This window comes from Herpailurus yagouaroundi, unplaced genomic scaffold, assembly GCF_014898765.1.
Source record: "Herpailurus yagouaroundi ecotype Mexico unplaced genomic scaffold, PumYag 189, whole genome shotgun sequence".
Classification (NCBI taxonomy): domain Eukaryota; kingdom Metazoa; phylum Chordata; class Mammalia; order Carnivora; family Felidae; genus Herpailurus; species Herpailurus yagouaroundi.
This window is the reverse complement of record NW_024412420.1, coordinates 13,681,363-13,708,882: the sequence shown is the minus strand read 5'-3', so window position 1 is coordinate 13,708,882 and position 27,520 is coordinate 13,681,363. Positions and strand designations below refer to the sequence as shown.

The 27,520-nt window shown below is 53.6% G+C and overlaps 2 protein-coding genes across 7 annotated transcripts; one reads left to right on the top strand and one right to left on the bottom strand.

Moving 5' to 3' along the window:
* Positions 1 to 303: 303 nt before the first annotated feature.
* RPL19 (ribosomal protein L19) lies at positions 304 to 5,091 on the bottom strand. 2 transcript variants are annotated; one of them, XM_040497370.1, is made up of 6 exons: positions 4,967 to 5,091; positions 3,931 to 4,037; positions 2,275 to 2,397; positions 1,531 to 1,651; positions 875 to 985; positions 304 to 509 (listed from the first exon to the last, which is right to left on the bottom strand). In XM_040497370.1, the coding sequence occupies exons 1-6, from the start codon at positions 4,969 to 4,971 to the stop codon at positions 386 to 388; spliced, it is 591 nt and encodes a 196-aa protein (XP_040353304.1). In that variant the 5' UTR covers positions 4,972 to 5,091; the 3' UTR covers positions 304 to 385. The 2 variants fall into 2 exon arrangements, with proteins under 2 accessions (XP_040353304.1, XP_040353302.1); XM_040497368.1 differs by having other exon boundaries at positions 4,929 to 5,041.
* A 2,568-nt stretch (positions 5,092 to 7,659) lies between these two features.
* CACNB1 (calcium voltage-gated channel auxiliary subunit beta 1) lies at positions 7,660 to 27,087 on the top strand. Of its 5 annotated transcripts, none has more exons than XM_040497364.1 (14): positions 7,660 to 7,919; positions 10,397 to 10,483; positions 13,967 to 14,086; positions 14,953 to 15,075; positions 15,539 to 15,675; positions 15,893 to 15,969; positions 17,365 to 17,384; positions 17,665 to 17,745; positions 18,172 to 18,230; positions 18,396 to 18,505; positions 18,652 to 18,803; positions 22,364 to 22,459; positions 22,885 to 23,070; positions 25,226 to 27,087. In XM_040497364.1, exons 1-14 carry the CDS (start codon positions 7,836 to 7,838, stop codon positions 25,688 to 25,690), a joined length of 1,797 nt encoding a protein of 598 aa, XP_040353298.1. In that variant the 5' UTR covers positions 7,660 to 7,835; the 3' UTR covers positions 25,691 to 27,087. The 5 variants fall into 5 exon arrangements, with proteins under 5 accessions (XP_040353298.1, XP_040353297.1, XP_040353300.1 ...); XM_040497363.1 differs by lacking the exon at positions 17,365 to 17,384 and adding an exon at positions 16,382 to 16,536; XM_040497366.1 differs by lacking the exons at positions 17,365 to 17,384; positions 25,226 to 27,087 and adding an exon at positions 16,382 to 16,536 and having other exon boundaries at positions 7,662 to 7,919; positions 22,885 to 23,280.
* The last annotated feature ends 433 nt before the right edge of the window (positions 27,088 to 27,520 follow it).

The following is a 27,520-nucleotide window of genomic DNA, read 5'->3' as shown; positions in this document are numbered from 1 at the left end:
GACACGTCCCCCACTGCCTGCCGTGAAGGGCAGTTTTCAAGCACAGGATTTTGGAGGTTTGGGTAGAAGCCATTCTTCCCCTCCCTTCAGATTAAGCCCTGTACTCAACTAAAACAAGATAAAAACAAAAACCCTCTCTACCGCGGATGGAGGGACACAAGCACAACCAGATGCTAGGAGTCAAGGAAGAAAGGAAACAGGCACCCAGGAAAGGCCGGCATCCCAATGCTCAGTGTGGTTAGTTCTGACCCTCTAAATAGTGAAGACCAACCACACGGCCAAAAACTCTGTGGAGGCAGAGACTGACAGGTAAAGATTTGTTTTATTCAAGAACTGATCTGTGTTGCTGCCAAAGTCACTATGTACAGACAACAGAGAGGAGATTTTATTTCTTGGTCTCTTCCTCCTTGGACAGAGTCTTGATGATTTCCTCCTTCTTGGCCTGGAGCCTCTCTTCACGGCGCTTGCGTGCTTCCTTGGTCTTAGATCTGCGGGCCTCAGCCTGGTCACTGGATGATGGAAGAGAAAAGATGGGTCAGTTTGAGAACGAATGAGCTGCTCAGTATACAGAAGCACAGGCCCAGACCTCTCCCTTTGAGCCTAGTCAGCTTGAGGAATGAGTCATCAGGGCCACCAAGAGCTCCTGCTTCCACTAACCCAGTCCCTACCCTGCAATGATGGTAGGTGGTGTAGGGAACAGAGGAGGACAGATTTCTAACACAACAGCTATGATCTGGACAGACTGCCGACAGACAAGCTGTCAAAGCAAGTCAAAATTATGCATTAGTGTATTTCAAATGTCTCAGAAGAACCTTTGTAATAAAGATCAAAGAATCTGCCCCCACAACAGAGGCCAATTCCTGACAAAACTTACGCCAGAAGCTTCTTGCGAGCCTTGTCTGCCTTCAGCTTGTGGATGTGCTCCATGAGAATCCGCTTGTTTTTGAACACATTACCCTTCACTTTTAGGTACAAGCTGTGATACCTGCAGGGTGTAAGGCGCAGAGGCTCTGGTCAGTGATGGGATCAGAGGCTGGCCCGGCGTCTGCTCCTCTACACGAAGTCCCTAAGTATGCGAGGTTCCTTTCCTCTCTGTTCTGTACGGACTGTTTCCCCCAAACCAAGACTTTTTGTGCAGTTTCCAGATACAAGAGGTTGCCTGGCAGGTAAGTTCAATTTTTGGGCTATTCTGATGGTGTGTGTTTTGGAGGAGGAGGGGGTAGGCAGATAACAAAGGACAGAATGGAAGAATTTTTCTTAAAAAGGCCTAAGACAGGAGTGCCTGGGTGGTTCAGTCCGTTAAGCATTCGACCCCATAATTTCAGCCCAGGCCATGGTCTCGAGGTTCGTGGACAAAGCCCCATAGGGTTCTCTCTCCCTGTCTCTCAAAATAAACATTAAAAACATTAACAAACGTAAGACACGGCTCCCTCCCCAAGGCCAATGGAGGCAGATTGCGGGTCTGTTCAGAGAACAAGCTGTCAAGAGTACCAAATGAGTCTCAGTGGGCCAAGAAGAGGGTGTGCTTACATGTGGCGGTCAATCTTCTTAGATTCACGGTATCTTCTAAGCAGCCGGCGCAGAATCCTCATCCTCCTCATCCAGGTTACCTTCTCAGGCATTCGGGCATTGGCAGTACCCTTTCTCTTACCTGTAGGGAAGAGAAGTTAAGCCCACTGTAGTGCCCCTGGGTCTCAAGTCCATTACTAGAGCCAGCTGACCGGTCACAAGGACAGCTACCAATTTCTAATAGACTTTATAATTCACTCAGTCATGTGGCAAGTGCCCGAACTCATTTTCAGTACTATTAATTCCATTTTACAGATGAGACTAAGCATTTCTTTCATTTATTCATTTTAAGGAAGCCTCAACAAGGCTACTATTCCCCATTCACTTGGTGCATAACGTGTGTATGACAGGGTGTGCACCAAGGCAGTATGGTAAGTTAAAGGCGGTGTGACCTTCACCTCCTTAAAGTATCCTAACCCTAGAAAGTAATTTTAGAATTTGCTGGGCAACGTTTTCAAATACCTAATAGAATCCTTGGCATAGTGCAGGGGCTCAATGAACAGGACCTCTTTTTACTAATACCTTCAACTCCAACACTATCGTCAACTTTCTGATTTGCACACAAAGAAAGCTCACCAAATATCAAGGAGTAAGAAAAGGGCTTAAGAGGAGACAAAACGGGGCGGGGTAGACCCTGGATATAGCTCAGTCTAGACTCAGGCAGCTCTAATTTGAGTCTTGGAGAAAGGGGAAGAACACACTTACCAATGCCCATATGTCTGCCCTTCCGGCGGGCCAAAGTGTTTTTCCGGCATCGAGCCCGGGAATGGACAGTCACAGGTTTCCGGATGATCAGCCCATCTTTGATCAGTTTCCGGATCTGCTGACCTGGGAAAACATAATGTATCTAGTCAGTGTGCTGGGGCCTAGCCCCAAGAATACCAGTCACGATCCAGAGTCCAAACAGGACAAGCCAGGGACATCGCTCACATCCCTGGCCCAGTGGACTCAAAAATGATACAAATACTAGAACTTCTGCTTGTTTCTCTTCTGTTAAGATTTTCCCCCCTATCTCTCGAGATGTTTTACAGCACACTCAAATTTTATGTACTTAGGGACGTGTGATCAAAAGTGTGCAGATATGGCCTAGTCCTTCAGATCCTGTCTCAACTATTACCCACTGTTCTGAAGATTAGGATATTTTGAGCACATATCACAATGCCACAAATTCAAACTGGTTAAGGAATTCCCTGATATTGACCAACCTTCTCTGCTTGACCAAACTTTCGTCAGGCTCCCAAACCACCTCCTAGGCCCACCTGTGCACTTCCTTGTAAATTCTAGTCTTTTAAAGAAGCCTGCTTAAGTCAATTTAATTAAGCAGAAGCCCCTACCCCTGACAGCAGATCAGTTTCTTCATCCACCAACATTTCCTAGGCAATGCCTGATCATCCCGGCCTGGTCTTTAGCAACAACCCAGTTAGCTCAGTTTAGCCAGAATCCCCCTTGACACTAAGGTTTCCTTTTAATAATCTTCCATACACTGACCCTCACATCACCCTCTTCGCCACGAATTCCTACTTGACCATGCTATGTTCAGATTGGACAGCAGTCTGTCCCCCAGTGTAAAATCCCACTGCAGTGGTCCTACACTTGCAACAATGGTCCTGAATAAAGCCTGCCTTACTATCTTTAACAAAGATCGTTGAACACTTTTTTCTGCAACAATGATTACATGGAAGTAATGTGGGTTATGTTGCTATCTGCAGGACTGACACCTGTTTAACTGCCTTGAATAATCATACGCCACGCAGCCTTTGCTAAAGCCTGAGGCCCCAGGTCTGCCCAATCCATCACTTCACCGTTTCCCTGGCCATCTCTACTCCCAGTCCTTGTACTGTCTCCTCAAAACTCCTTCACGTATGGGGCGCCTGGGTGGCGCAGTCGGTTAAGCGTCCGACTTCAGCCAGGTCACGATCTCGCGGTCCGTGAGTTCGAGCCCCGCGTCGGGCTCTGGGCTGATGGCTCAGAGCCTGGAGCCTGTTTCCGATTCTGTGTCTCCCTCTCTCTCTGCCCCTCGCCCGTTCATGCTCTGTCTCTCTCTGTCCCCAAAATAAATAAACGTTGAAAAAAAAAAAACAAAACCTCCTTCACGTAGCTGTAAAACAGAATATCAACTCTAGCAATAATCATAAATACGACATTGGGTTGTTTCATTGACTTCTATTGACTTCTATCCTGTCATTCTGGCAAATGGCAGGGACAGGACCTCTGGCCTCTCCAAATTTCTTGGACCCTCCATTTCAGAAAACCCCAGACTATGAGCTTTCCTAGGTTTGTTAAGAGTCAATACGATCGTGAAATCTTTCATCTCATAAAGAATGAGGAAGGGATAAGGTGAAGAAGATCCCAAGAACTCACGGGAGTTGGCATTGGCGATTTCATTTGTCTCATTGGGATCCAACCAGACCTTCTTTTTGCCACAGCGGAGGACACTGGAGGCAAGCCTCTTCTGAAGCCTGAGCATACTGTGACAAACAGAAAACACTATCAGGCTCTGGAATCCATTCCAGGGCAAAAACTAGCATCCCCAGTAAGACCTGCCTTCCAATCATTTAATGTTGTGAAACATACAACGTGGAAAGTGGATGATGTGCAGGCTCTCAGTATTCAGGGCAAACATCTTTCTCCAACCCCATATTAAGTATCTTTCCTATAGCAAGACCTTTGTTAAACCCTGTGCTGGGCATTCCTGTGGGGCAACGGGCAGTCCTGGAATGAAAACAAAGCCCAAGCTATTCTGTAACTTTTCTGCCTCAGGCTTCTCCTCTGGAAAAAGAGGTAAGACCGGATAAAATTGGATGAAGAGGGGGCTTCTGCCCTTCCTGGACTGAGCTCTAAAAACAAGCGTCTAATGTGAAGAGTCCGAGGCCGGTGTATCTGGTTTGCTAATCCTTTGCTTCTTGGGCCAGTTTTCGTCTTACCACAGTAATAAACTTATGTTCTGCTAACCTTAAGAGTTTTCTTATGTACCGTCCATGGGGTGGAAGGCGTTAAAGTGCTAGAGATCGCCTCACTCCAAGCAGTCTGAGGCCCGCGGCCTACGAGAGACGTGTCCTACGTCACATGGAAGCAGAGACCGGCTCCGATTCGGGGCACCCAGCTAGTAAGGTGACCACAGCCTAGTCCCCGCCGCAGCCCTTCCTCGGCCTGCGCAGGTCACCCGCGATCCGTATGGGGCACGGGGCCCTCCCTCCCCGCGGCCTAGAGTTCTCGGGACGCTCTCCCCCATCTCCTCGAGGCCGGGGCCTAGTGTGCTCCGGCCTAGCCCAAGTTCCGGGACCGGCTGCTTCAGGGCAGCCTCCACCTCATCTCTCCCACCCGCGGCCGTGGAAGGAAGCCCTGTTGCCCTCCCGCACCTCGGATCAGCTAGAATCAGAGGCCCACGCGCCCTCACCTCATGGCTGCGGCCGCAGCGCCGAAAGGAAAGAACTCGCTCTGGCCAGGCTCCTCCCATTATCTGTGAAGGGGAGAGCCCATCCCCTGCTCCGCTTTCGCCATATTCCCCTCCAGTCCTTTCATCTCCTGCCACCCTAAACTTACTCTTATCCTCTGTGAATACTGAGATAATACAAGCGTAATCTCGGGAATCTGTTTTAAACTTAAAAACATACAAAATACACCCTCTCGGTGAGGCAAAGTGGTATAGCCCGACTTCCTACTAGGCATGCGCAGCAAGCGTACCTGATCACGTGGGTAATGGAAGCCGGAAGTTACGACTGGATGGGCGCAGGCGGGTTGTAGTTTTGCTGGAGTGGCCTATTCTTTGCAGGCGTCCTGGATTCTCAGGAATGATGTTTTATTAGCGAGGCGGGGCGGGGCGGAGGGGGGGGGGTTGGAATTAGTGAATGGAGTGAGAGAAGATAACGAGCGTAGAGATCAGTTAAGAGAAACCTTTTATTCACTGTCGCAGTACATTGGGAACCCGTGCAGCACAGGGTAGATCACCAAAGACACTAGTTTATGTTTTTGTGCCACTGCAGTCCTTTATCTCTTAGTGTTTCAGTTTGCTCCTTTGTAAAGTGTACGTAATCCTAATATTTCTGTCATCCCTTGTGAAAACCATATGAGTTAATTTGCAAAGGAGGACATGAAGACAAGCTCCTTGGTGATGGGAACCAGTCTTGTTTGGCTCACACTGTCTGTACTACAGGAGGCATGGGGCTCTGCATATAGTAAGCATTTGAAAAATAGTGCATTGGCTGAGTGAATGAATACTTGTGAAAGTTAAAAAAAAAAATGGAATGACAGGGACATCCATAGTTCTTTTCTCCTGCTCTTAAACACCCAATGCAAAAACCTGAAGAGAGTATTCTAGGGTTCAAGAAACCTAGATTTGAGTCCTGGGTATAACTACTTGTTTGGCTCTAGCTAATCACCCATCTCTATCATTTGAACTTTCCTGGTTGCTAAAGAGCTGAGGAAAGAGAGGAAGAAAAGCAAGATTTATGCCACTTCTTCAAAACAACACAGTTGATGTCATTCTCATTTTACAGCCGAGTGAGGTAGAAGAGATTGAAAATCCAGGTCTTTCCAAATTCAGTATTCATGCTTTCTCCCTCATACCAGGTTCTCTTGTGTCCAAGGGACAGATTAAACCCCTGCTTAGGGTTGGATCTGTTCATAGAACAACGCTGACATACTTCATCCTTAGTCACCCTCAAAGTAATGTAATCAGAGAAATGACTTAACCGGCCATCCACTTGTAGAACCCAGGGTGAGAAGGAGTCAGTGTATTCCACAGTTTCTCCTCCAGCAGGAGACAGCAGGCTGGCCTTTATATTCAGGTCACTGAACCTGGGCAAATCTTGTCCATTCTCCTTCTCATCTCCCCTCTTTGAGGAGCAAGGAGGGGATAGAGAGGTAACAGTTCCTCCTGTCATGATATGACAGACCTCTGTTCAGCGTCTTACAGCATCTCCAAACATCTAAGGAGTCCTCATTTAATTTCATTCTCCCTCATCCTCCCAGTAATCCCAGGTGACAAAGATACCACAGTATGGGCAACCCCATTTTACAGAAGTGTAGTGACTTTTCCAGGGCCACACAACCAGAAATAGCCTGAGCCAAATTGACGCTAGAGTTTTGTTTTGTTTTTCTTAAATTTACCTCTATGCCCAATGTGGGGCTGGAACTCACAACCCTGACATAGAGTCGCATGCTTTACCGACTGAGCCAGCCAGGCACCCTAACACCAGAATGCTTGCTAGAATCCCCTAGTCCTCTTCTTTCCATAGGTAGTGGTGGGTGGGGTCCAGGCCTTGGATATTTGTCCCCAAATCGAGGATGAAGGGGGAAGAATTCTAGGTCAAAAGTCACTAGATCTGATTTTAGCTACTTTCCTCTCTCAACTCCGCATTTCTTCCTACCCTTTCCTCTCTTTTCCCAGGAGCAGGGACCTTGCCTTCTGGAAGGTCTGGGGGGATTCTAGGGACTAGGGCAGAAAGACCCCTGGGTCTCTGGGATTTCTTGTTGTCTGTGATGGGGACTCCCTTTGGACATCCTTCTCACCCCAGCCTCAGCCTCGGGTTGGCTGACCGGCGGGCCGTCACGGTCCTGTCGGAGGGAGTGGGCCCTTCCGGTTTGGTTCAAGTCAGTCTAGGCCCACACCGGGGAGAAAGGGGTTAACGCCAGGTCCCAGGATCAAAGGGATCGGGAAGTTCCGGCGGCCCCCACTGGAGTGGAATGGGCAGACCTGCTAAGTGAGAGTGGTTTGGGACGGAAACGGGGGGGCCGTGCCAATCCGCGCTTCACCTCCATCAGCGCTTGGCATCCACCGGTAAACCGCGCCCCCCCCCCCCCCCCCCCCGCCCCAAGGCAGGGTTTCACTCCTCCCTCCACCCCTGTACCCGGAGTGAGCCACCTTCTCCCCGGGCGGGTCGGAGGCCGGCGCTCACCCCCTCCCGGAGCCAGGAGGGGCGTGCCTCCCTCCGGCTGCCCTCCCATTGTCTGTGCGGAGCCTGCTGAGGGGCTGCGAGGGGCGGGGCCGGGGCGGGCAGAGGGAGGGAGGGCGGAGGGAAGGAGGGGCAGGTGGGAGCGGAGGGGGCGGGGGGAGATGCTGAGCCTTCAGGGGCGGAGGAGGCGGCGGCGGCAGAGGAGAGAGCGGGAGGAGGGACGGGAGGCTGGAACAGGGCAGCCGAAGGCCGGGCCAGGTGGCTGGAGCGGGTGCCGGCCGCGCTGCGCTGCTCTCGGTTCCGACGGCCTCTTTCATGCGCTGAGGGCGCCCGGCTGGGCCGGGCCGGCGGCCGGAGGGGAGGCTCCTCTCCATGGTCCAGAAGACCAGCATGTCCCGGAGCCCTTACCCACCCTCCCAGGAGATCCCCATGGAGGTCTTCGACCCCAGCCCGCAGGTGAGGTGTGGTGGCCGGGCCCGAGGGCAGGGGGGCCGCTCCCGCGGACCTTGTGGGGTCGGCTCGAGGGACGCCGGGGAAGAAGGAGTTATGTGCCCGGCGAGGAGGGGCGAGGGGCGCCTGCGCGCCCCCAATCCCTGCGGGTTAATGATTGATGGGCGCTTGGCCCGGAGTTGGGCTGCGGTTTGGCGGAGCGGGGAGGGGGCGATCGGGCCTCCTGTCACCCTCGCCTCGGCTCCCCCGCGTCAGGGTCTCTGCTGCTTGGGTACCGGCTCCATGGGTTGAGAGTGGGGGTGCTGGCGGGGCAGCCGGGGGTTGAGGGAGGCTGGAGAGCGAGCTCAGGCAAAGGGGGCGACGCAGAGCACGCTCAGGGGCGCCAGGCGGGGGTGGGTGGGGCGGGGGAGGTACCGGGTGATGGCCGAGGCGATGGTCAGGGCGGTGCCAGCAGGCCTTCGGAGCCGCAGACACTGGCCTTAGAGGGTGGGGAAGGGGCCAGCCCTGGGCTAGACCCCCCCCCCCCCCCCATCCTGGCACCTCAGCTACATCCTTCTTTTGGACCAGCTTCCCTACCCCAACACCCACGTTATCTTTCCTACTCCACCCCCCTCCCCTCCCCAGCCTTAGAAAACGCCTCCAAAGTTTGGAAAGTTGGATGGATGCCAACTCACTGTCCTGGAGGGGAAGACGCTGTGTTACCTGGGTGGTGGTGGGTGTCTGCCGCCCCACCCCTACTCACACTTACCTGCAACCTGGGTTATCCCCAGGAAGGGGCATTCTTGGGTGTGGTGTGTGCCCATGGAGTGACCAGCAGTATCTGGGCTGGCTGGTTAGGGTCTGGGGTGGTCATACCAAGGGATTTCTCTGGGACAAGGCCATTCTCTAATCTGGCAACACTCCAAGGCTAGGATACCATTAACTCTTTTCTTGCCAGTGTAGAGCAACTGTAACCACCATGATAATGTGGTTGATGGGCATGGCGGTGGGGGGGGGAGCAGGTTAGACCTAAAAATACCTCCCTTCTCCACCCCAGGCCCCTTGGAGCCTGGAGGCAGCTGACTGGAGCCTTCCTTTCAGCTGTCCCTTGTCTCTCTGGGTGCCACTCCCTTTTCCCATCCTGGGGTGGTGGTGGTGGTGGTGGTGGTGGTGGTGTGAAAGAGAGTCTGGGGCTCACTGAAGGATCCTCTTAAGTTTGTAGGGATCCTCAGTCCTAGGGGTTGGGTATTTGTCTGGTTTGAGAGAAGGGGATGGGAGGGAGGGTTTTTGAAGGGTTCCCAGGTACCCTTCTCTCCCATTTATCCATGCTCCTTGTACTCAGGCCTAAGGAACCAGAGCCCCTAATGTGATCATATCTAATCTAGCTTCTTTGGCAAAGAAACTCTAGGATTGACAGTGGGGGCAAGGGCTTGGAGGGCCTGAACCCTCAATCATCCCGCCCTACTTTGGAATGGCCTGGGGCCACGTGTGTATATGAGTTAAGGAGGGCAAAGAAGCAGCCCCCTTTACAGGAGGCCTGGAAATACCTGAATGTGTGGCCGCTCGAGAGAGGTCAGACAGGGTCCACTCCACCCAAGCCAGGAGTCCAGCCAGTGAGACTGAGCCAGCCTACCCCAGGAAACAGTGGGGGTTGTGTCCCAGGCTTGTGTTGGGGCAGGGCCAAGGGGCATTGAACTTGATGCAGCCTGGTGGGGACCATGGGGACGGGGCGTAGGCGGTGGCAGCCAGGGGTTAGACCGTGGAAGCTTGATCCCTTTCCCCAAGGGGAGGGGTGTGACCACTGATTGTGAGGAGGGGGCTGAGGAAAAGTCTTGTGGGGTCAGGTTGAGGGCTGCCCACTGGAGTGGGTTGGGGTTAGATGTTTCCTTTCTGAATACAGTTCCATGCCCCCCCCAGCCCCTTCCCCGGAAATCTAGTTTGGGGTCTCCTAGGGCCGAGAGCTGCCACTCCCCTCCCCACTCTGCGGAAAAATGAAGGCAAGATTCGGTCACAGGAAGAGCTAAGCTGGGCCTGGGTTGGCGATTCCTCTTCTCTCTGGGGGCTACAGGCATACTTGGCCCCCCTGCTCCAGCTAAGGGGGAAAGGGAGGGGGACTCTCCCCAGCTCTCTCTGCCCCCCTAACACTGCAGGCAGCCTCTCCCTTCCCAGGAGGCCTCTGCAGCCTGCCCAGCATCTTAATTAGCTTTGCTGCCTAATGAGCCTCCAGCTTCTCAGCGCCTCCCCGTTCCCAGCCTCTCTGGCTTGGTTTGGGGGTTTCCGTGTGTGCTTCCTGGGGCTCTCTTGCACTGTCCCCCACCCCAGGGCTGTGGTCTGGGCCTTCCCTCCCCTTAGGGCTGTACCATCTCAGGAAGAAGATGGGGGGAAGGGTTGTTCAGATCAGGGGCTGATATTCCCAAGGCTTGGCTGTAGCTCTGGGCTTGATGGGATGAGGGTTGGGAAAGGCCCTTTCTGATTCCACTCTTGTCCCTTCCTGGCTTCTCCAGGGCAAATACAGCAAGAGGAAAGGGCGGTTCAAAAGGTCGGATGGGAGCACGTCCTCGGATACGACATCCAACAGTTTTGTCCGCCAGGTAATGGGGAGGCTGGGCTGAGAGAAAGGAGGTGGCTGGTTGGTGGAGACCAGCATTAGTGAGCTGGATCTGAGGCTTTCTCCAGGCACCCACCCCCATGTCATTTGTCACCTGCCTGGAACCACCGGATCACCCTTACCTCCATGACCTCTGCATATACTGTCAGCTGCACCCACTCCCTCAGCCCCCGCCCCGCCCCTCCCCCAGCTCCAGGCACCAGCCCCTGCTGCCTGCCTGCGTCATCTCTTTCAGGGACAGCCTGCCTCCTTCTAGCTTGCTTCGGGCTGTCACCCACTCCCCCTGCCGGCTGTCTGCTTCCATGTCCTCCCCCAGAATCTGTGACAGCGTGGGGTAGAAGCAGAGCCTAAAAAATGTAGAGCCAGGTCATCTGGGTCCCTGGAGCCCCGGGTAGGTAAGGGTCAGGGAAAGGCCCACGGCATGTCCAGCTATGACTGGTCTTTAATATGCAGAGAGTGTGTTGGTGGTGGTGAGGGCAGGAGGGAGTTGGTTTCAGAGAGCAGCACCCCTGAGCGAAGGGAGATAAGTGGATAGCTTTCTGGGGTCTTCTGTTCTCAGTCGGGAAGATGCCATTCTCCTCTGTGTTCTCACTCTCAACCCCAGGCCATCTCAGGCTCAGGGAGAGGCAGCCAGAGAGGCATGTGGTTGCTATGACTACAGAGCATCTCAACAAAGCCTGGTACCCAAAAAAGGCGAGAGAGGCTTGGGATCAGACAAGGAAAGGGAGTGTGCCAAAGAGGAAACGGGCAGGGCATATGAGGGCAGAGGACAGTAGGGAGGTCAGCCCCCCCTGGGCTGGAGAGAGAGAGAGGTGCCACGCAGATCCACCACAGATTGGAGTGAGCTCTTCTTTTTGATTCTTCTCTCTCCACGACGGTTGGCACCTGTGAGCTCAGGCCTGACTTGAGAGGGTCAGACAGGGAGCTCTTCATCCCAGCATCTTCCAAGTACACAGACGGATAAGAAGTCCTTTCTTCAGTCTTTTCCTCGTTCCTCCTGTTGCAGGGCTGGACCAGGGCCAGGGCTAGGAGGAATGACACTGTGCTCGGTGTGACGCCTCTTGACAGAGAAGGGCCTTGGTTCCTGCACTGTTTGCCACCACAGGGGATCAGACCCCAGCCTCTAATCCTTCCTCCTCTCAGCTCCCTCTCTCTGACCCCCAGTAGGTGGCGGGGAGTGGGGGAGCAGGCCTTGCCACATCTCTGAGCTAAATATACCCTAGCAGTTTGCACATGTAGCAACTCTGCTTGTAACCTGAGCCCCCCGGGGGAACGGGCAGTTTGGGCCACCCCCTAGGCCAGCAGGGCCAGGCACTGAGGGCGCCGGGATGGAGGCGCCCAGCCGGACCCTCGTAGTGGTGAGCTAGGGATGGGGTAGGGATGGGTGGGAGCAGCCCCAAAGGGAAAGCTGGTGGTGGGGGGGGTGCTCACTCCAGCCTGTCTCCTTGTCTCCTCACCATTCCTGCTCCTGCTCCTTGTCTCTGTGCGTGCATGTCTGTGTGTGTGCGTGTGTGCATATGTGTGTTAGGATCAGTACATGTCTCTCAGTCACTCTGTCTCTGGGTCTGTTTCTCTGGCTCTCTGGGCATCTGTCTCCCTGACCCTGAGTACTCCCCTCAGGAGGGGTGGAGAGTGGTAGATTAGCTGGTTTTCGCTCTCCTTCCTTTTTGTCTCTTTTCTTTTGTAAATTTTACATCCAAATTAGGTAGCATATCGTGCAACAATAATTTCAGGAGTAGATTCCTTAATGTCCCTTACCCATTTAGCCCATCCCGCCTCCCACGACCCCTCCAGTAACCCTCTGTTTGTTCTCCATATTTAAGAGTCTCATGTTTTGTCCCCTTCCTTGTTTTTGTATTCTTTTTGCTTCCCTTCCCTTACGTTCATCTGTTTTATATCGTGAAGTCCTCATATGAGCGAAGTCCCATGATTTTTGCCGTTCTCTGACTAACTTCGCTTGGCATAATACCCTCCACTTCCATCCACGTCGTCGCAAATGGCAAGGTTTCATTCTTTTTGATTGCCGAGTAATACTCCATTGTATATATACCACACCTTCTTTATCACTCATCCATCGATGGACATTTGGGCTCTTTCCATACTTTGCCTATTGTTGATCCTTCTTGTCTCTTTTCTACTTTCCATTAGCGTCTCCACCCCCACCCCGGTCTCGGTGCCTTCACTGAGTCTCCCATTGTTGTGATCTGGCTGCTCAAGGAATGGGCAACCTCACTAGCTAATGACCAGGCCCCTCTGGGGGAGGTGGGACTTCGTTTTTTCTCTTTCCTAGGTCCCCTCCTTACCAAGCTAATGGGCATTCCTGGCCAGGTGACCCTTTCATGGCCTCAGGAAAGAACCGTCACATGTCTGCAGTCCTGCTCTTTCCCCACATCACCTCCTGCCCCTGTAGCAACACCACCACTTCCCAGTCACACAAATTCACACCTCCTGGATCCTGCCCTCACGTGCCACACATCGTCAGGGACACCGACACCTAGGGCGCTCCCCTGTTTGCGCTCACGTGCCCCTCTATGCGTTCAGTCATGTATATCCAGCACATACCATAGAATGCACCCTTCTAAACACATTTGAAGTTGCACATCCAAGCACGCCTGTGAATAAGCATGTTCATTGACACTTTGGGTCTGGACAGGTTACATGTCTCACACATGTGCCCGCATCCCTGACAGAGTTTCTTGTGCTCTGGGATGGTCAGTGTGGTCAAGGCCAGCTTCCTGGCCTAGCCAGACTTCTGGGCCTGCCTTACCCCGAGCAGCCAGCAGCCCTAGTATTGGAGAGAGGGCCTGCCCCCTGTCCTGCTCTTAACTTGCCTCTTTTGCCTGCACTACCCCAGGAATCTTGGGTTCTCTTTTGTATCTCGTGAGAGCCTGAGGGTTGGGGCTCCTCTGATTCTGGCCAGAGAAGTAGGATTCTATCTTCCCTCACTGTTGAGCAGAAGATAGCAAAAGTTTTGGCGGCCCCGTCATGCAGAGCAAGAGCAGGCTGCCCTCTGCCCACAGTGCAGAGACCTCAGGCCTAAGCTGGTGGCTACTGTCCCTGGAAGGACTCGGTGGGCCTCTGCTGAGTCTATCTCAGTTGGTGCTGGGGGCAGGGGAGGGAAGGAGGAACTGGGAGTGGAGACTCGTCCCCTGGCACTCCTCCCCTGCGCTGTGCCCCTATCAGGTTCCCACCCCTCCCTGGGCCCCAAGCAGCTGTCCTTGGATCTGCCTTAACCCCCTGCTTGCTGCTGTCACCCTTCCTAGGGCCACACTTTCCCCAGGGGCCTGCAAATCTCAGTCCCTGGCTTCTCTCATCTAATGCCACCTTTTCCTAGCCCCTGTGGCATCACGCTGGGCTGGCTGGGGCTTGAGGCATCCATGATAGGTGGCTGGCACCTCTGTGCCTTCCGAGGCCCAGGAACTGGGAGGCAGTGTTGGCCCTCAGCTGGCCCTGTGTCTGTTTTTAGGGCTCAGCGGAGTCCTACACCAGCCGTCCATCGGACTCTGACGTGTCTCTGGAGGAGGACCGGGAAGCCTTAAGGAAGGAGGCAGAACGCCAGGCATTAGCCCAGCTCGAGAAAGCCAAGGTGAGAAATACAGAATCAGGGGGCTGTCCTGGCATTATTTATCTCACCCCCAGGCCTTAGAGATGGCCTGGATAGACCCAGGGTCAAGTCTTGTCCCAGCCACTTCTTAGCTGGTGTACCCCAGGGCCTCGACGTGCCTCTGTCTTACAGCTGTAAAATGTGGGCTATAAAATTTGCCTTTTTAGATAGTATAAATAAGTGCCTGATAGTGTTTCTACACGTAATAAGAACTTGAGACTTTCTACTTCTTTCTGGAGTCATACTTCCTGGGCTAACTCTTCTTAGCTGTGTGATCTTAGGCAAGCCACTTAACCTTTCTGAACTTTAGTCTTATTCACTAAAATACAGATAATTATAGTAGTTAGCTTCTTTTTTGTTTTTTAAAAGATTTTAGTATTTTTCTTTTAAGTAATCCCTACACCCAATGTGGGGCTTGAACTCACAACCCCGAGAACAAGAGTCGCCCACTCCACTGACCGAGCTTGCTGGAAGCCCCTAGTAGTTAACTTCCTAAGGTTTTTGTGATGCATAAGTGAGGTAATGCTTGTAAAGCATGTAACACGATGCCTGGAGCAGTAAATGATAGCTACTGTCATCATTATTATTATTACTAAGAGTTTTCTGGGTGTCATTCTGGGCTAATACCTACTGTCCCACCTGGCCCCCTCCATCCTGAGAAGGCTGAAGTCAATTTTTATTTTTTTATTGTGAACTTTAACATACATACAGGAACACTACTGAAACCACTCAGTATACATTTTAGCGATCAACCAAACAAACCTCCGCATCATGCCCCCACCTCCCCCCAGCACATTACATTGTGGTTTAACCCTCTGGTTGTTATCCTTCCCATGCACCTCCTCTAGACCAAGCCGGTGGCATTTGCTGTGAGGACAAATGTCGGCTACAACCCGTCTCCAGGGGATGAGGTGCCGGTGCAGGGAGTGGCCATCACCTTCGAGCCCAAGGACTTCCTGCACATCAAAGAGGTGGAGAGAGCACTTGGTATCTGGAAGGAGGGCAGGGGGTGGGTACCAGGAGATGGGCAGCCGGAGCTCCGAGCCAAGCAGAGCTTGGCGGAATCCGCTGTGTGACCTTAGACAAATCTCTTCACGTCTCTGAGCCTCTAATTTTCCCTGGTAAAATGGGGTGGCGATGCCCAGGTCACACAGTTGTTGAGAGGGTTTGTGACGAGGTCTGGAGGTGGAGAGGCGGCATGCAGGCACACGTAGGGGTCAGCATTTACTCCTCTCCCTGCCGTTCGAGGGTAGGGCGGGCACGTGGTGGGACAGGGATGTGCTGGGGGTAGGGTGGTCCACGGCACAGGCAGAGCCAGGGGCCGGCTCTTTGAAGGTGCCGCCTCCTGGGCAGGGTTGGCGGGTCCAGTAGCTGCTGGCTCGCCACTCCAATCTCCCTCTTGGTCTCTCCCACCCCACCCGCTGTTGTTTGCAGAAATACAATAACGACTGGTGGATTGGGCGACTGGTGAAGGAGGGCTGTGAGGTTGGCTTCATCCCCAGCCCCGTCAAACTGGACAGCCTGCGCCTTCTGCAGGAACAGAAGCTGCGCCAGAACCGCCTCAGCTCCAGGTGTCTAGCTGGGGACCACAGAGAGGCCGTCCAGCTGGGACTAGGCCTCGGGGGTTGATCCACTGCCCTGAGCGCACAGAGCTGCCTCCGGCATCACCAGCGGGGCTGGAGGGTCTCCAGGGGAGTGGGGGGCAGGCAGCACGGGAGAGAACAAGGCTCCCCCACCCTGACGCCCACCCCTCCGCTCACAGCTCCATTTGCCTCTCTGCCCACACAGCAAATCAGGTGACAACTCCAGCTCCAGCCTGGGAGATGTGGTGACTGGCACCCGCCGCCCCACGCCCCCTGCCAGTGGTAAGAGCCGTTGCCACCTTAGGGAACGGGGCCGCGGGGAGGCCGTTGGGAGGAGCTCCTCGGTGGGGTGGTCTCCCATCGCCTGTCCCCTCCTCTCCCTGCAGTAGGGGGCACCCCAGTCCCGAGTCCTCCAAATACACCCAGCGGTACCCCCTCCGTGAAGAGTAGGGCACCCCCCCAGCTGGGCCCATCCGCGCCCATTCTCTCATGTCTCTCCTTCCCATTTCTTTGGTAGCTCCGTCTCTCTGCCTCCCTCCCCCACCCCACCCCCATTCATTTCTCCTAGCTCTGTTCCATTCACCTCTTCTTCTCTCTTTTTTCCCCATCCCATCCCTGCCTTCTGTACTGTGTCTCCATGTCCATCCCACTCCTCCCCACCTCGCCTCCCTCCTCTCTCCTGACTGCGGTCCAGGTAATGAAATGACTAACTTAGCCTTTGAACTAGACCCCCTAGAGCTAGAGGACGAGGAGGCAGAGCTCGGGGAGCAGAGCGGCTCTGCCAAGACTAGTGTTAGCAGTGTCACCACCCCGCCACCCCATGGCAAACGCATCCCCTTCTTCAAGAAGGTAATTCTTGCTGGGCCCTGGCAAGGGGGCGAGGGGTCAGGGCCCAGCTCTGGGGCAGGAGGACGGGACCGGGATGGATTCAGATGCCGTACCAGCCTGATTCTGTGGGGAGCAGGGCCTCCCGCCAAGGAGCAGGGAGCGGGTGGGGAATGGGCACAGCGGGCTCCACACACAACCCCACCCTGGCCCACCCCCCGGGAAGGGACGGTTCTTGCAGCTGAAACACCCCTGCTCTTGGCAGCCGGTACCCCCTGCCCCCACCACCACTGGAATCAGGGTCTGGTGCTAATGAAACCTGGCCTCATCCCTCGCTAGCACTGGGATATTCCATGTCCTCGCCCCTGCATGCGAAGGAGACACTGGGATGGTGACCCTTCTTTGTCCTCTGTGGACTCTGTGGGTCTAGGGTGGGCACATGAGGGTCTCCTGGCTGCATAGCAGGACGGTTAAAGGAACCTTTAAAATGGGAAGGTTCCTGGACTGCATTAGGGGTAGGAGATGGGCACCAAATTTGGGGCTGTCACCCTTCCCAGCTCTTTCCCAAGACCCAGAAAGGGGAAGGGTATGTCTGAATATTCCCAAATCCGCTGGATTGACTGTCAGCCCTCCCAGCCCTGATTTAGGGCCATCTCTGGCTCCCCCTTGGCATGGGGTCCCGTCCCCTCTCTCTGGCTCTGTCTGTCACTAACACGCATGCCCTGTTATCTCTCCTCGTCTGCCCGCTCTCCCTCCCTCTCTTGTCCTGGTTCCTTCCTTGCCCTCTGCCCCTGCCTGGGTGCCCTTCCCTCTCTCCCCCACCTCCCCACTCTTGGCAATCTCTGGACCCAGCCAAACAGAAGCAGAAGTCGGTGAGTATCACAGCTTTCTGTGTCCCCCTCCCCGCCTCCTGGGATGAGCTAGTGGGACCTTCTAACACCCATTCTTGTGCCCTCCCCACCTCTCCCCCGCCCCACCCTTCTCTCACCCTCCCTGATTCTCCTTGGCCATCCCTCCCCATCCCACCTCAATCCCCACATCTGGGCTCTGGGACCAGGGGGAGGAAAGAATGCATGGGGGAGCCTGGAGGCTGGGGAAGAGGGGCTAATGTCATCCCCACTCTGGGCTTTCCCTTCCCTGCTTCCCCCTCAGACAGAGCATGTGCCCCCCTATGACGTGGTACCTTCCATGAGGCCCATCATCCTGGTGGGACCGTCGCTCAAGGGCTATGAGGTAGGAGGCCCTAGAGGGGAGTGGACCCAGAGGGGCCCAGACCTCCAGAGAGATGCTACAGAGTTTCATACCCCAGGCAGATCTCCTGGAAAGGCCCAGATTCCCAGGGTATCTCCCCAGAAGGCTACAGACCTACAGGCCCAGAGGGGCCTGACCCACAGGGAGACCCATTCAGAAGTATCTGGTTCCCCCCTCCCAAGACCCTCCCCCCCGAGAAGGGTTTCCCCCCCCCCCAGAGATACCACCTAGAAGAACCTTTGGAATCAGAGACCCCATTGGAAGCTCCTCACACCCAGAAAGAATTCCCCCACCCCCCCTTAGAGGCCCATTTATCTCAGGAATTTGAGAAGAAAATAGAATGTGAGGGTGTAAATACTCAGCAGCCCACCCACACCTGACTTCTTCCCCCCCAACCCCCAACCTCAGGTTACAGATATGATGCAGAAAGCTTTATTTGACTTCTTGAAGCATCGATTTGATGGCAGGTAAGACCCCACTCATACTCTAGTCCTGTGCTGCTGGGGATGGGCAGGGTGGCTTGAATGATGATTCTGGGACTCTTGGACTGAGGTCTAGGACTTGGAGCCTTGGGAGTGGGCAGCGGATTCTAGCCCATCCTGACCCCTCAATCCCCCTGTCCCATCCCTCAGGATCTCTATCACTCGTGTGACAGCGGACATTTCCCTGGCTAAGCGCTCAGTCCTCAACAACCCTAGCAAACACATCATCATTGAGCGCTCCAACACACGCTCCAGCCTGGGTGAGCCCACCCTGCCACCCCCCTTCCGGGCCCAGACCTGGGAAGGGAGGGAGGAGGGGGGGCATCTCCAGAAGTGTTCTATTGCCCACCGTCTCTTGGGGAGGCTCCCCTACATTCCCCCTTCCCCATGACTCCGTGTCTCCCAGCTGAGGTTCAGAGCGAGATCGAGCGAATCTTCGAGCTGGCCCGGACCCTTCAGTTGGTTGCTCTGGATGCTGACACCATCAACCACCCAGCCCAGCTCTCCAAGACCTCACTGGCCCCCATCATTGTTTACATCAAGATTACTTCTCCAAAGGTGGGTGCGGGAGCCTAACCCTAGCGGGGACAGTAGTGCTCTGGAGTCGGGTGGCCTATGTTTAAACCTCAGCAACTGCTTATTAATTCTGTGACTGAATCTCCCTGAGCCCTATTTGCCTGCTCGGTAAAACTCCATCAAATGGCCATTGTGAAGATTGAGCCTAATGTGAATGCTTAGCACTTAGCAAAGTGTCTGGTATAATGTGCTTCCTCATGTATTAGCTAGTATAAATACCATTAATAGGGTCATGCAGGCCAGTCCCCTGTCTCCACTCTGGTTGACCTCCCATCCTTGGTCGAGGAAACTGAAAGAATTCTGTGCTTTTTGTTGCAGTGTCACCCAACTGCTTGGCAGTTGGGAGGTCTTTACTGTCATTTGATTTTGTCCCTTTTTGCTGCACTGTCCTCACTTGGACCTTGATAGAGATGAGTCGGTAGGAAGGCTAATTTACTTATTTTTCCTACTGCAGCTCTGTGAGTTTTTCCTCCTAGATGTTAGTGGGGGTTTGAGAAACGTGGAGGGCGAGTTCAGGTGCAGTATTTGAAGTTAGAAGATAGCGCTGGGTTCAAGTCTTTATTAATTAATTCATTAATTAAATTTTGTTGTTTGGTTGTTGTTGTTGTTGTTGTTGTTGTTTATTGAGCTTGGGATCTCTGGGGGATTTATTTAGCCTCTGAGCCTCAGTTTCTTCACCTATAAAATGGGAATTAAAAACCCTCCCTTGTTATCGTTGAGAGGATTTCAGGTGATCATGTAAAGAGCCCAGAGTTCTGTCTGATTCATGATGGCAACCAAGGGCGGTAACTCTCATTTCATGATGCTACCCAGTTCCTTAACCCTAACCTTTCTGAGTCCTCCTGTTTCTGATGAGCTAAAAGGGAATGATAGGATTTAAGTACCTCCTGGGGTGGTTGAAAGGATCAAATGAAATAATGGATACAAAAGCACTTTGTGAGCTAGAAAGTAACAGATACTTCAATTTCTCCCACCGGGCGCTGAGGTTGAGGGTGGGGACTCTGGAACCAGAATGCCCAGAGTTTACCAGCGTTGCTGCTTCCCAGCTCTGTGCTCCTTTGGCAAACCCCCTAACTCCTCTGTGCCCGCTTCCTCGCCTGCAAAGTAGGGATCCTCAAATGGTGGTGGTGAGGATTGCATAAGTGAATTAACCAGGCAAAGTGCCTGGTGCCTACCAAGTTCTACAGCTATTAACTCTTTTATTTTTCTTTTTTTAAGATTTTTGTTTTGAGATAATTCCAAGTCTAGAGAAAAGCTGCCAGAATAGTACAAGAACTGCCATTCTTTTGACTGCCCTTCACTCAGATTCACTCATTTTTTAACAGCTTTATTGAGATAATCCCCACACCGTTCAATTCAGCCGTTTATTTATTTTGGGGACAGAGAGAGACAGAGCATGAACGGGGGAGGGGCAGAGAGAGAGGGAGACACAGAATCGGAAACAGGCTCCAGGCTCTGAGCCATCAGCCCAGAGACCGACGCGGGGCTCGAACTCACGGGCCGCGAGATCGTGACCTGGCTGAAGTCGGACGCTTAACCGACTGCGCCACCCAGGCACCCCAATTCAGCCATTTAAAGTATATTATTCAATTTTCTTCAGATTCACTAATTTTGGACACTTTGCCACACTTACTTTATCTTTCTGTACATATGTATTATGTTATATGTATATATATTTTTTCTGGACCATTTGAAAGTAAATTGCGGATATCATGTCTTTATTCCTAAATACCTCATCATGTATGTTTTAGCAGCGAGGATGTTAATTTATATAACCATAGTACAGTTGCCAAATTCAGGAAATATTATATTTTAAAATGTTTATTTATTTTTAAATGCTAATTTTTTAATTTTATTTTTGAGAGACAGAGGGAGAGAGACAGAGAGAGCGAGAAAGAGAGAGAGAGAGAGAGAGAGAGAGAGAGAGAGCACGGGTGGGGGAGGGGCAGAGAGAGAGGGAGACACAGAATCCAAAGCAGGCTCCAGCCTCCCAGCTGTCAGCACAGAGCCCGAGGCGGGGCTCGAACCCACGAACCATGAGATCATGCCCTGAGCTGAAGTCGGACACTCAACCGACTGAGCCACCCAGGCGCCCAAATGTTTATTTAAAAAAAAAAATTTTTTTTTCAACGTTTATTTATTTTTGGGACAGAGAGAGACAGAGCATGAATGGGGGAGGGGCAGAGAGAGAGGGAGACACAGAATCGGAAACAGGCTCCAGGCTCTGAGCCATCAGCCCAGAGCCCGACGCGGGGCTCGAACTCACGGACCGCGAGATCGTGACCTGGCTGAAGTTGGACGCTTAACCGACTGCGCCACCCGGGCGCCCCCAAATGTTTATTTTTAAGAGAGAGAGTGCGCATGCATGAATGAGGGTAGGGGCAGGGAGAGAGGGGTACAGAGGATCTGAAGCAGGCTCTACGCTGACAACAGAGAGCCCCTGACAGCAGAGAGCCTGATACGGGGCTTGAACTCGAGAACTGTGAGATCATGACCTGAGCCACCCAGGCGCCCCAAGAAATATTGTAAAACAGTCTGTCATTTTTCATCAGTTGTCTCAATAATGCTTTTTATGGCAATTTCCCCCTCAACCCAGGATCATGTGTTGCATTTAGTTGCTTTATCTCTTTAGCATTCTTTTTTTTAAACGTTTATTTATTTTTGAGACAGAAAGAGGACAGAGCATGAACGGGGGAGGGGCAGAGAGAGGGGGAGACACAGAATCGGAAGCAGACTCCAGGCTCTGAGCCATCAGCCCAGAGCCCGACGCGGGGCTCGAACTCACAGACCGCGAGATCGTGACCTGAGCTGAAGTTGGACGCTTAACCGACTGAGCCACCCAGGCGCCCCTTTTTAGCATTCTTAAACTGGAACATTTCCTCAGCCTTTCCTGGATTTTCATGACACCGACATCTTTAAAGAGTACAGATCACTGATTTAGTAGACTGTTCCTCAGTATGGGTTTGCTTGATATTTCATTGTGATGAGGTTCAGATTTTGCATTTTTGGTGGGAATAGCACCAGAGCGATGTGTCTCTGTTGTGTAATTGGTGATGTTAACTTTGATCCTTTAGTTAAGGCTGTGGCTTTATGTTTAGCTATTATTTACCATCATCACTGGTAAATATTATCGTTATTGAGATGAGAGTAGCAATCGTGGCTCCCTAATGGGATTATTGTCTGGACAAAACGAATTGACCATGTAGAAAGCACAGCGTGGTGCCTGTGTAGAGCAAGTGTCCCATAAAGGCTGGCTGCTGCTGTTAACGTGGAGATGTCTGCCTGGAGAATGAAGCTATGAAGAAGGTTAGAGGGTTCAGGAAGGAGAATCACCCTCTTTCAAATAGCCACTTCCCAGGAGAGCCTGAGCATTGTGGTAGGACGGACACAGGGCAGGGGAGGTCATTTCTGAAGACGTGGCTGGGGCTGAGAGTCCTCTAACATCCCCCCGGCTCTGACACACTGGGGCCAACCAGGACCTGCCTCTCTGATAGGATGTGTTGTGGGGTCCCTCTAGCTCCTCTTCTCTCCTCCCAAACCAGGTACTTCAGAGGCTCATCAAGTCCCGAGGGAAGTCTCAGTCCAAACACCTCAATGTCCAAATAGCGGCCTCAGAGAAGCTGGCGCAGTGTCCCCCGGTGAGTGCTCAGACCCAGGGAAAGGGAAAGGGGGACATTTGGGTTGTCCTGTTTCCTCCGGCCTGCGTCAGAGACAGAGTGACCAAGAGCACCAGGGTGGGGTCTGTTAGAGTGCCCTGGTCTTGAGGGGAAAAGGGTGCTGGACCCCGGAAGCACCACTTCTCTGTGGGGAGACAGGCCCCTCTTCCAGCTTTGGTTGCCTTCTACCTAGAATGAGAGAGTCAGGCTATTCTGGGTGCCAAGACCTTTGGTAGTTCTGACAATGTATGTATCTGAGAGTCCTCCTCTTCCTGGACATCCAGAGGTTTCTTTTTAACTTTGTCCTTCAACCCTTTGACTCCACCCACTGCACCCAGGCCACACCCCTCACCCCCTTGGTCACGCCCAGCTCATCCCAGCCCTGCCTCCTAACCCCGCCTCCACAGGAAATGTTTGACATCATCCTGGACGAGAACCAATTGGAGGATGCCTGCGAGCACTTGGCCGAATACTTGGAAGCCTATTGGAAGGCCACACACCCGCCCAGCAGCACTCCGCCCAATCCGCTGCTGAACCGCACCATGGCTACTGCAGCTCTGGCCGCCAGCCCCGCCCCTGTCTCCAACCTCCAGGTACAGGTGCTCACCTCACTCAGGAGAAATCTCAGCTTCTGGGGCGGGCTGGACGCCTCGCAGAGGGCCAGGTCGGTGCCCCAGCAGCAGGAGCACGCCATGTAGGTGTCCCATCCATCTCCCCTCCTGCCCAAGGCTCGGGACTGGAGCTCAGGGAACATGGGGAAGGAAGGGAAGAGCTTTATTTTGTAAAAAATGTGGTGAGTGGCAGCTTCTGGTGTCTGTGGTTTTTGATGGGTTTGGGGCTGGCTCGTGGTGCCTCCCTGGGCCTGGTCCCATAGGACCGTATCTGCTGCCCTAGGAGATTTTGGATATGAGGCCTGACTGGGGCCTTATTATGAGACAATTGACTAGGAAGAAAACATAAGGAAGACTGGTATTTTCATTCACTGGACTCCACACTCATTTTATTTTTATATTTATTTATTTATTTATTTATTTATTTATTTATTTATTTTTAATTTATTTATTTTTAAAAATTTTTTTTTTCAACATTTATTTATTTTTGGGACAGAGAGAGACAGAGCATGAACAGGGGAGGGGCAGAGAGAGAGGGAGACACAGAATCGGAAACAGGCTCCAGGCTCCGAGCCATCAGCCCAGAGCCTGACGCGGGGCTCGAACTCACGGACCACGAGATCGTGACCTGGCTGAAGTCGGACGCTTAACCGACTGCGCCACCCAGGCGCCCCTATTTTTATTTATTTTTTAAAGTAATCTCTGCACCCAGTGTAGGGCTAGAACTCATGACCCCCAAGATGAAGAGTCACATGCTCTACCAACTGACCCAGCCAGGTGCCCCCACACCCACAGAGGTCACAGCATTTTAGACCCAACAGAGCTAGGGCCCTCAGACCCAGGGAATCCCACGGAGCAGGGCCATTAAACCCAAAGAGACTGTCTCCTCTCCCAGAGCCCTAATCCCAGGAGTTTCCTCAGAGGGGCCCCAGAATGAAGTATCTTCTATGAGTTGATGCCATACCTCCCATGCTTCTCCCGGTGAAACACATTCCAGGGAAGGCCCTCCTGTGGGTGCCCTGCCCTGGCTCAGCCTCCTCCCATGGGAGCTGCTTCCCATCTCTGAGCTCGCACCACTATTTGGTTCTAGATTAGAGCCAGGAGAAAGCCAAGAAATCATTCTAAGACCATTGCTTTTCAAATTTGTTTTCAGTAACAGCCCATTTGTTCATTGCAACTTACAAGGAACCTTGCTCTACTCGGAGGGAGCTGGTGGCTTAGCTTCCATTTCACCTCCTCAGGGACCCCTGAAGCACTTTGTGCCCTTCCCACTCCACCCTCGGTCTCCAGGGAACAGTTTAGAAACTGCTGGTCTAATCCCTATCACACCACCACAGAGAAACTGAGCCGTAGAGAGGAGAGTCATTTGCTCAGGGTCACACAGCTTGAAGTGGCAGGGGATGGGACCAGAACCCAGGCCTTCTTGCACCTCACCCAACCACCTCCATGGTGACAGTGACCATCAGATCACCTTCATGTGGCATTTGGTGCTGAGGATGTTGGGCCACCTCATTGTCTCTACTGGGGGATCGAGACCCATTGGCTTTCTCCAGCCTGCTGCTTCGATCTTTGCTGGGGGCACACGGGAATCTCATCAACCTTGGAAACTATGTTCTCTGACTAGGGACTGGCTAGGGGAAAGCGTAGGGGTTCTGGAAGCCTGCGGCTGGGGTCTGGTTTGGGCTGAAGGAGCTGGGGTTAGTGAGCTCTGAGCTGAAATTCCCTGAGTATATTTGGAAGACTGGGCCAGTGACTAACCCAATCAACCACTAACAAGTGGCGATACTAATGAGCTGTTAATGATGATTTAGCCCAAGACAGCATTAATGACGTGCATTGAGGAAGCAATGACAAATTGTTCGTGGGCTCTCTACCATGGTTACCGGAAGAGTTCATGCCTCCTCGTGTCTTATGAATGTTGGGTGCCTCCCGTCCCAATAGAGGAGCAAATGCCCTGAGGTCTGTCCTCTGGCTGGGCTGTAGAGCCGTTTGCCTGACTGCCCATCCCCTAGAGCCAGTACCCACCTCCTGTAGCCAGGCTGCGTATCTTGGTGCCGTTACTAACCTGCCTTGCTTTGTTGTGTCTCTTTCACCCCTGCCTGATCTGCATGGTGTGTGCTGTCCGTCTGCTAACCAGGGACCCTACCTTGCTTCCGGGGACCAGTCGCTGGAACGGGCCACCGGGGAGCACGCCAGCGTGCACGAGTACCCGGGGGAGCTGGGCCAGCCCCCAGGCCTTTATCCCAGCAGCCACCCACCAGGCCGGGTGGGCACCCTTCGGGCACTGTCTCGCCAAGACACGTTTGATGCCGACACCTCTGGCAACCGAAACTCTGCCTACACGGAGCTGGGAGACTCATGTGTGGACATGGAAACTGACCCCTCAGAGGGCCCAGGGCTTGGAGACCCTGCAGGGGGCAGCACCCCACCAGCCCGGCAGGGATCCTGGGAGGATGAGGAAGAAGACTGTGAAGAGGAGCTGACCGACAACCGGAACCGCGGCCGGAATAAGGCCCGCTACTGCGCAGAGGGTGGGGGTCCAGTTTTGGGGCGTAACAAGAATGAGCTGGAAGGCTGGGGGCGAGGTGTCTACATCCGCTGAGAAGCAGGGGCCACACAGTGGGGGGAAGGGCTCTGAGCCCGGGGGAGGGGCGGGACAGAGGGGCTCACCACAGGGATGTATCCTTCCTCCAGGGGGCGCTGTCTCCCACCTTTCAGATGCCTTTGCTCGATTTTTGGGGTTTCTTTGGTGGTAGCATCCCACCTCCTGGGATAACTTTAAGCCCCAACTGTAGGTTTTTCACTTGCCTGCTGTGGATGGATAGGGGGATGCCCACCTTTCTGCAGTGTCCCCTTTTCCCCACATCAGGGGGCTCTCTCCCCTCACTCCCAGAGAAAAGGTGCACTTCCTTAACTCTACTTGGGGCTCTAAATAAGGGCCCTACATGGGGTAGCCCTTTCTTTCCCCAACCTGGAGTATTTGGGAAGGGTGGGGGGGCTTTTCCTGGAGAGGGAGACCACAGACTCTTTCCCACGAGGGCTCTCTTCCCCAAACCCCAGGTCCAGAGTCCTTCACCGTGCCCACCCCTTCCCCAGCTTCCTGGCAGCATTGTCTGGTGGGTGGAAGCTATGGAACGGAAGCCCCATGGGGAGCTTGTCTTGGGGAGGGGTCTGGGTAGAAGGGGACAGGCATCAGATGTAGTGCCCTCTGCCTGCCCAGGACCTAGACCCCTGAGGAGTGGGTGGCCCGAGACACTGCTACCCACCCCACCACTTCCATGCCTCAGCCTTCGCCTACCCCAGGAATGAGCTTTGCCTACAACATCCTTTGCCTATTGCCGTCTGAAGAGGGGGGCCCCTCTGCGTCTGAGCCCCCCAACCTGTTTCACCTGGGTGTGGCACCCATGGAACACTCTAGTCCGCCTCATTTTGAAACCAAAAAACTGCTCCTTCACTCTCACCCGGAGGCCCCAGGGGAGAGGCCCTGGGGGTGGGTGCCCAAGAGGCGATCACCACCCCAGCGGTTGCCTCGGGACCTCGGATCTCCCCTGGGGGGCTTGGCTGCTGCTGCTGCTCCGGATTTGCCTCTTGTGACCCTGTCCTTTACCCATGTCCACTCCCTCTAGGAGAGGCCTTGGTACCCCCTCTGCCCTGGAGTGTCCCTCTGCCTAGCATCCCTACAGCCCAGCAGCCCTGCCCCTCTCCAGCACCCAGCTGGGCCAGAGAGAGCCGATTGTGCCAACGAGGACTGGGCCCTGCCCGGCTGCCCGCCTCAGGGATGGGCACCTCATGCCTGTCTCGCCACCTCCTGTGCCAATGTTGTCCCACCCCCCCCCCACCCGGGGTGGGGTGCAGCTTCCACTTACTGGTTAGAAGACACCACTGCCCAACCTTCCTCCCTCCCTGTCTGGTGTCCTGTGCCCCCATCTGTCTGTCTGTTTGTCTGTACTCCCCTAGAAGTATTTTGCCACGTATAAAACCGCCGTCCTGTCCTTTGCAGCTGCCTCCCGAGCCTGCTTTTTTTGTTCCTGCCACACGGCGGCCAGCCGGGCCTGTGGGAGTTGCCCACATGCAGGGGGAGAGGTAGAGGTGGGCACAGGAAGCTGTGCCCCAAGTTGTTTACTCAGCAGGAGAGACGGTACTTTGTTTTGTGGCTCTGATGCATTATGATCAAGCTTGATGGGAGCTGTGTGGCCAGTTTCCCCTTCCCATTCAAGCCAGCCCCAAGTCTTAACCTGTTACCCCGTAAGTAGAGCCAGGAAAAATGCAAAGCTGAGGTGGAGAAATGGGGTGTTGCGGGCACTATTCGGTGGGTAAGATCCAGACCCACTGGCACGATGTCTTAAGGGCATGTGCTCGTTCTTCTGCTCCTGTGGCCTCTACTGCTTCCCAACACCTGACAGAGAGCGGCTGAGTTCCTACCAGCTCCCTC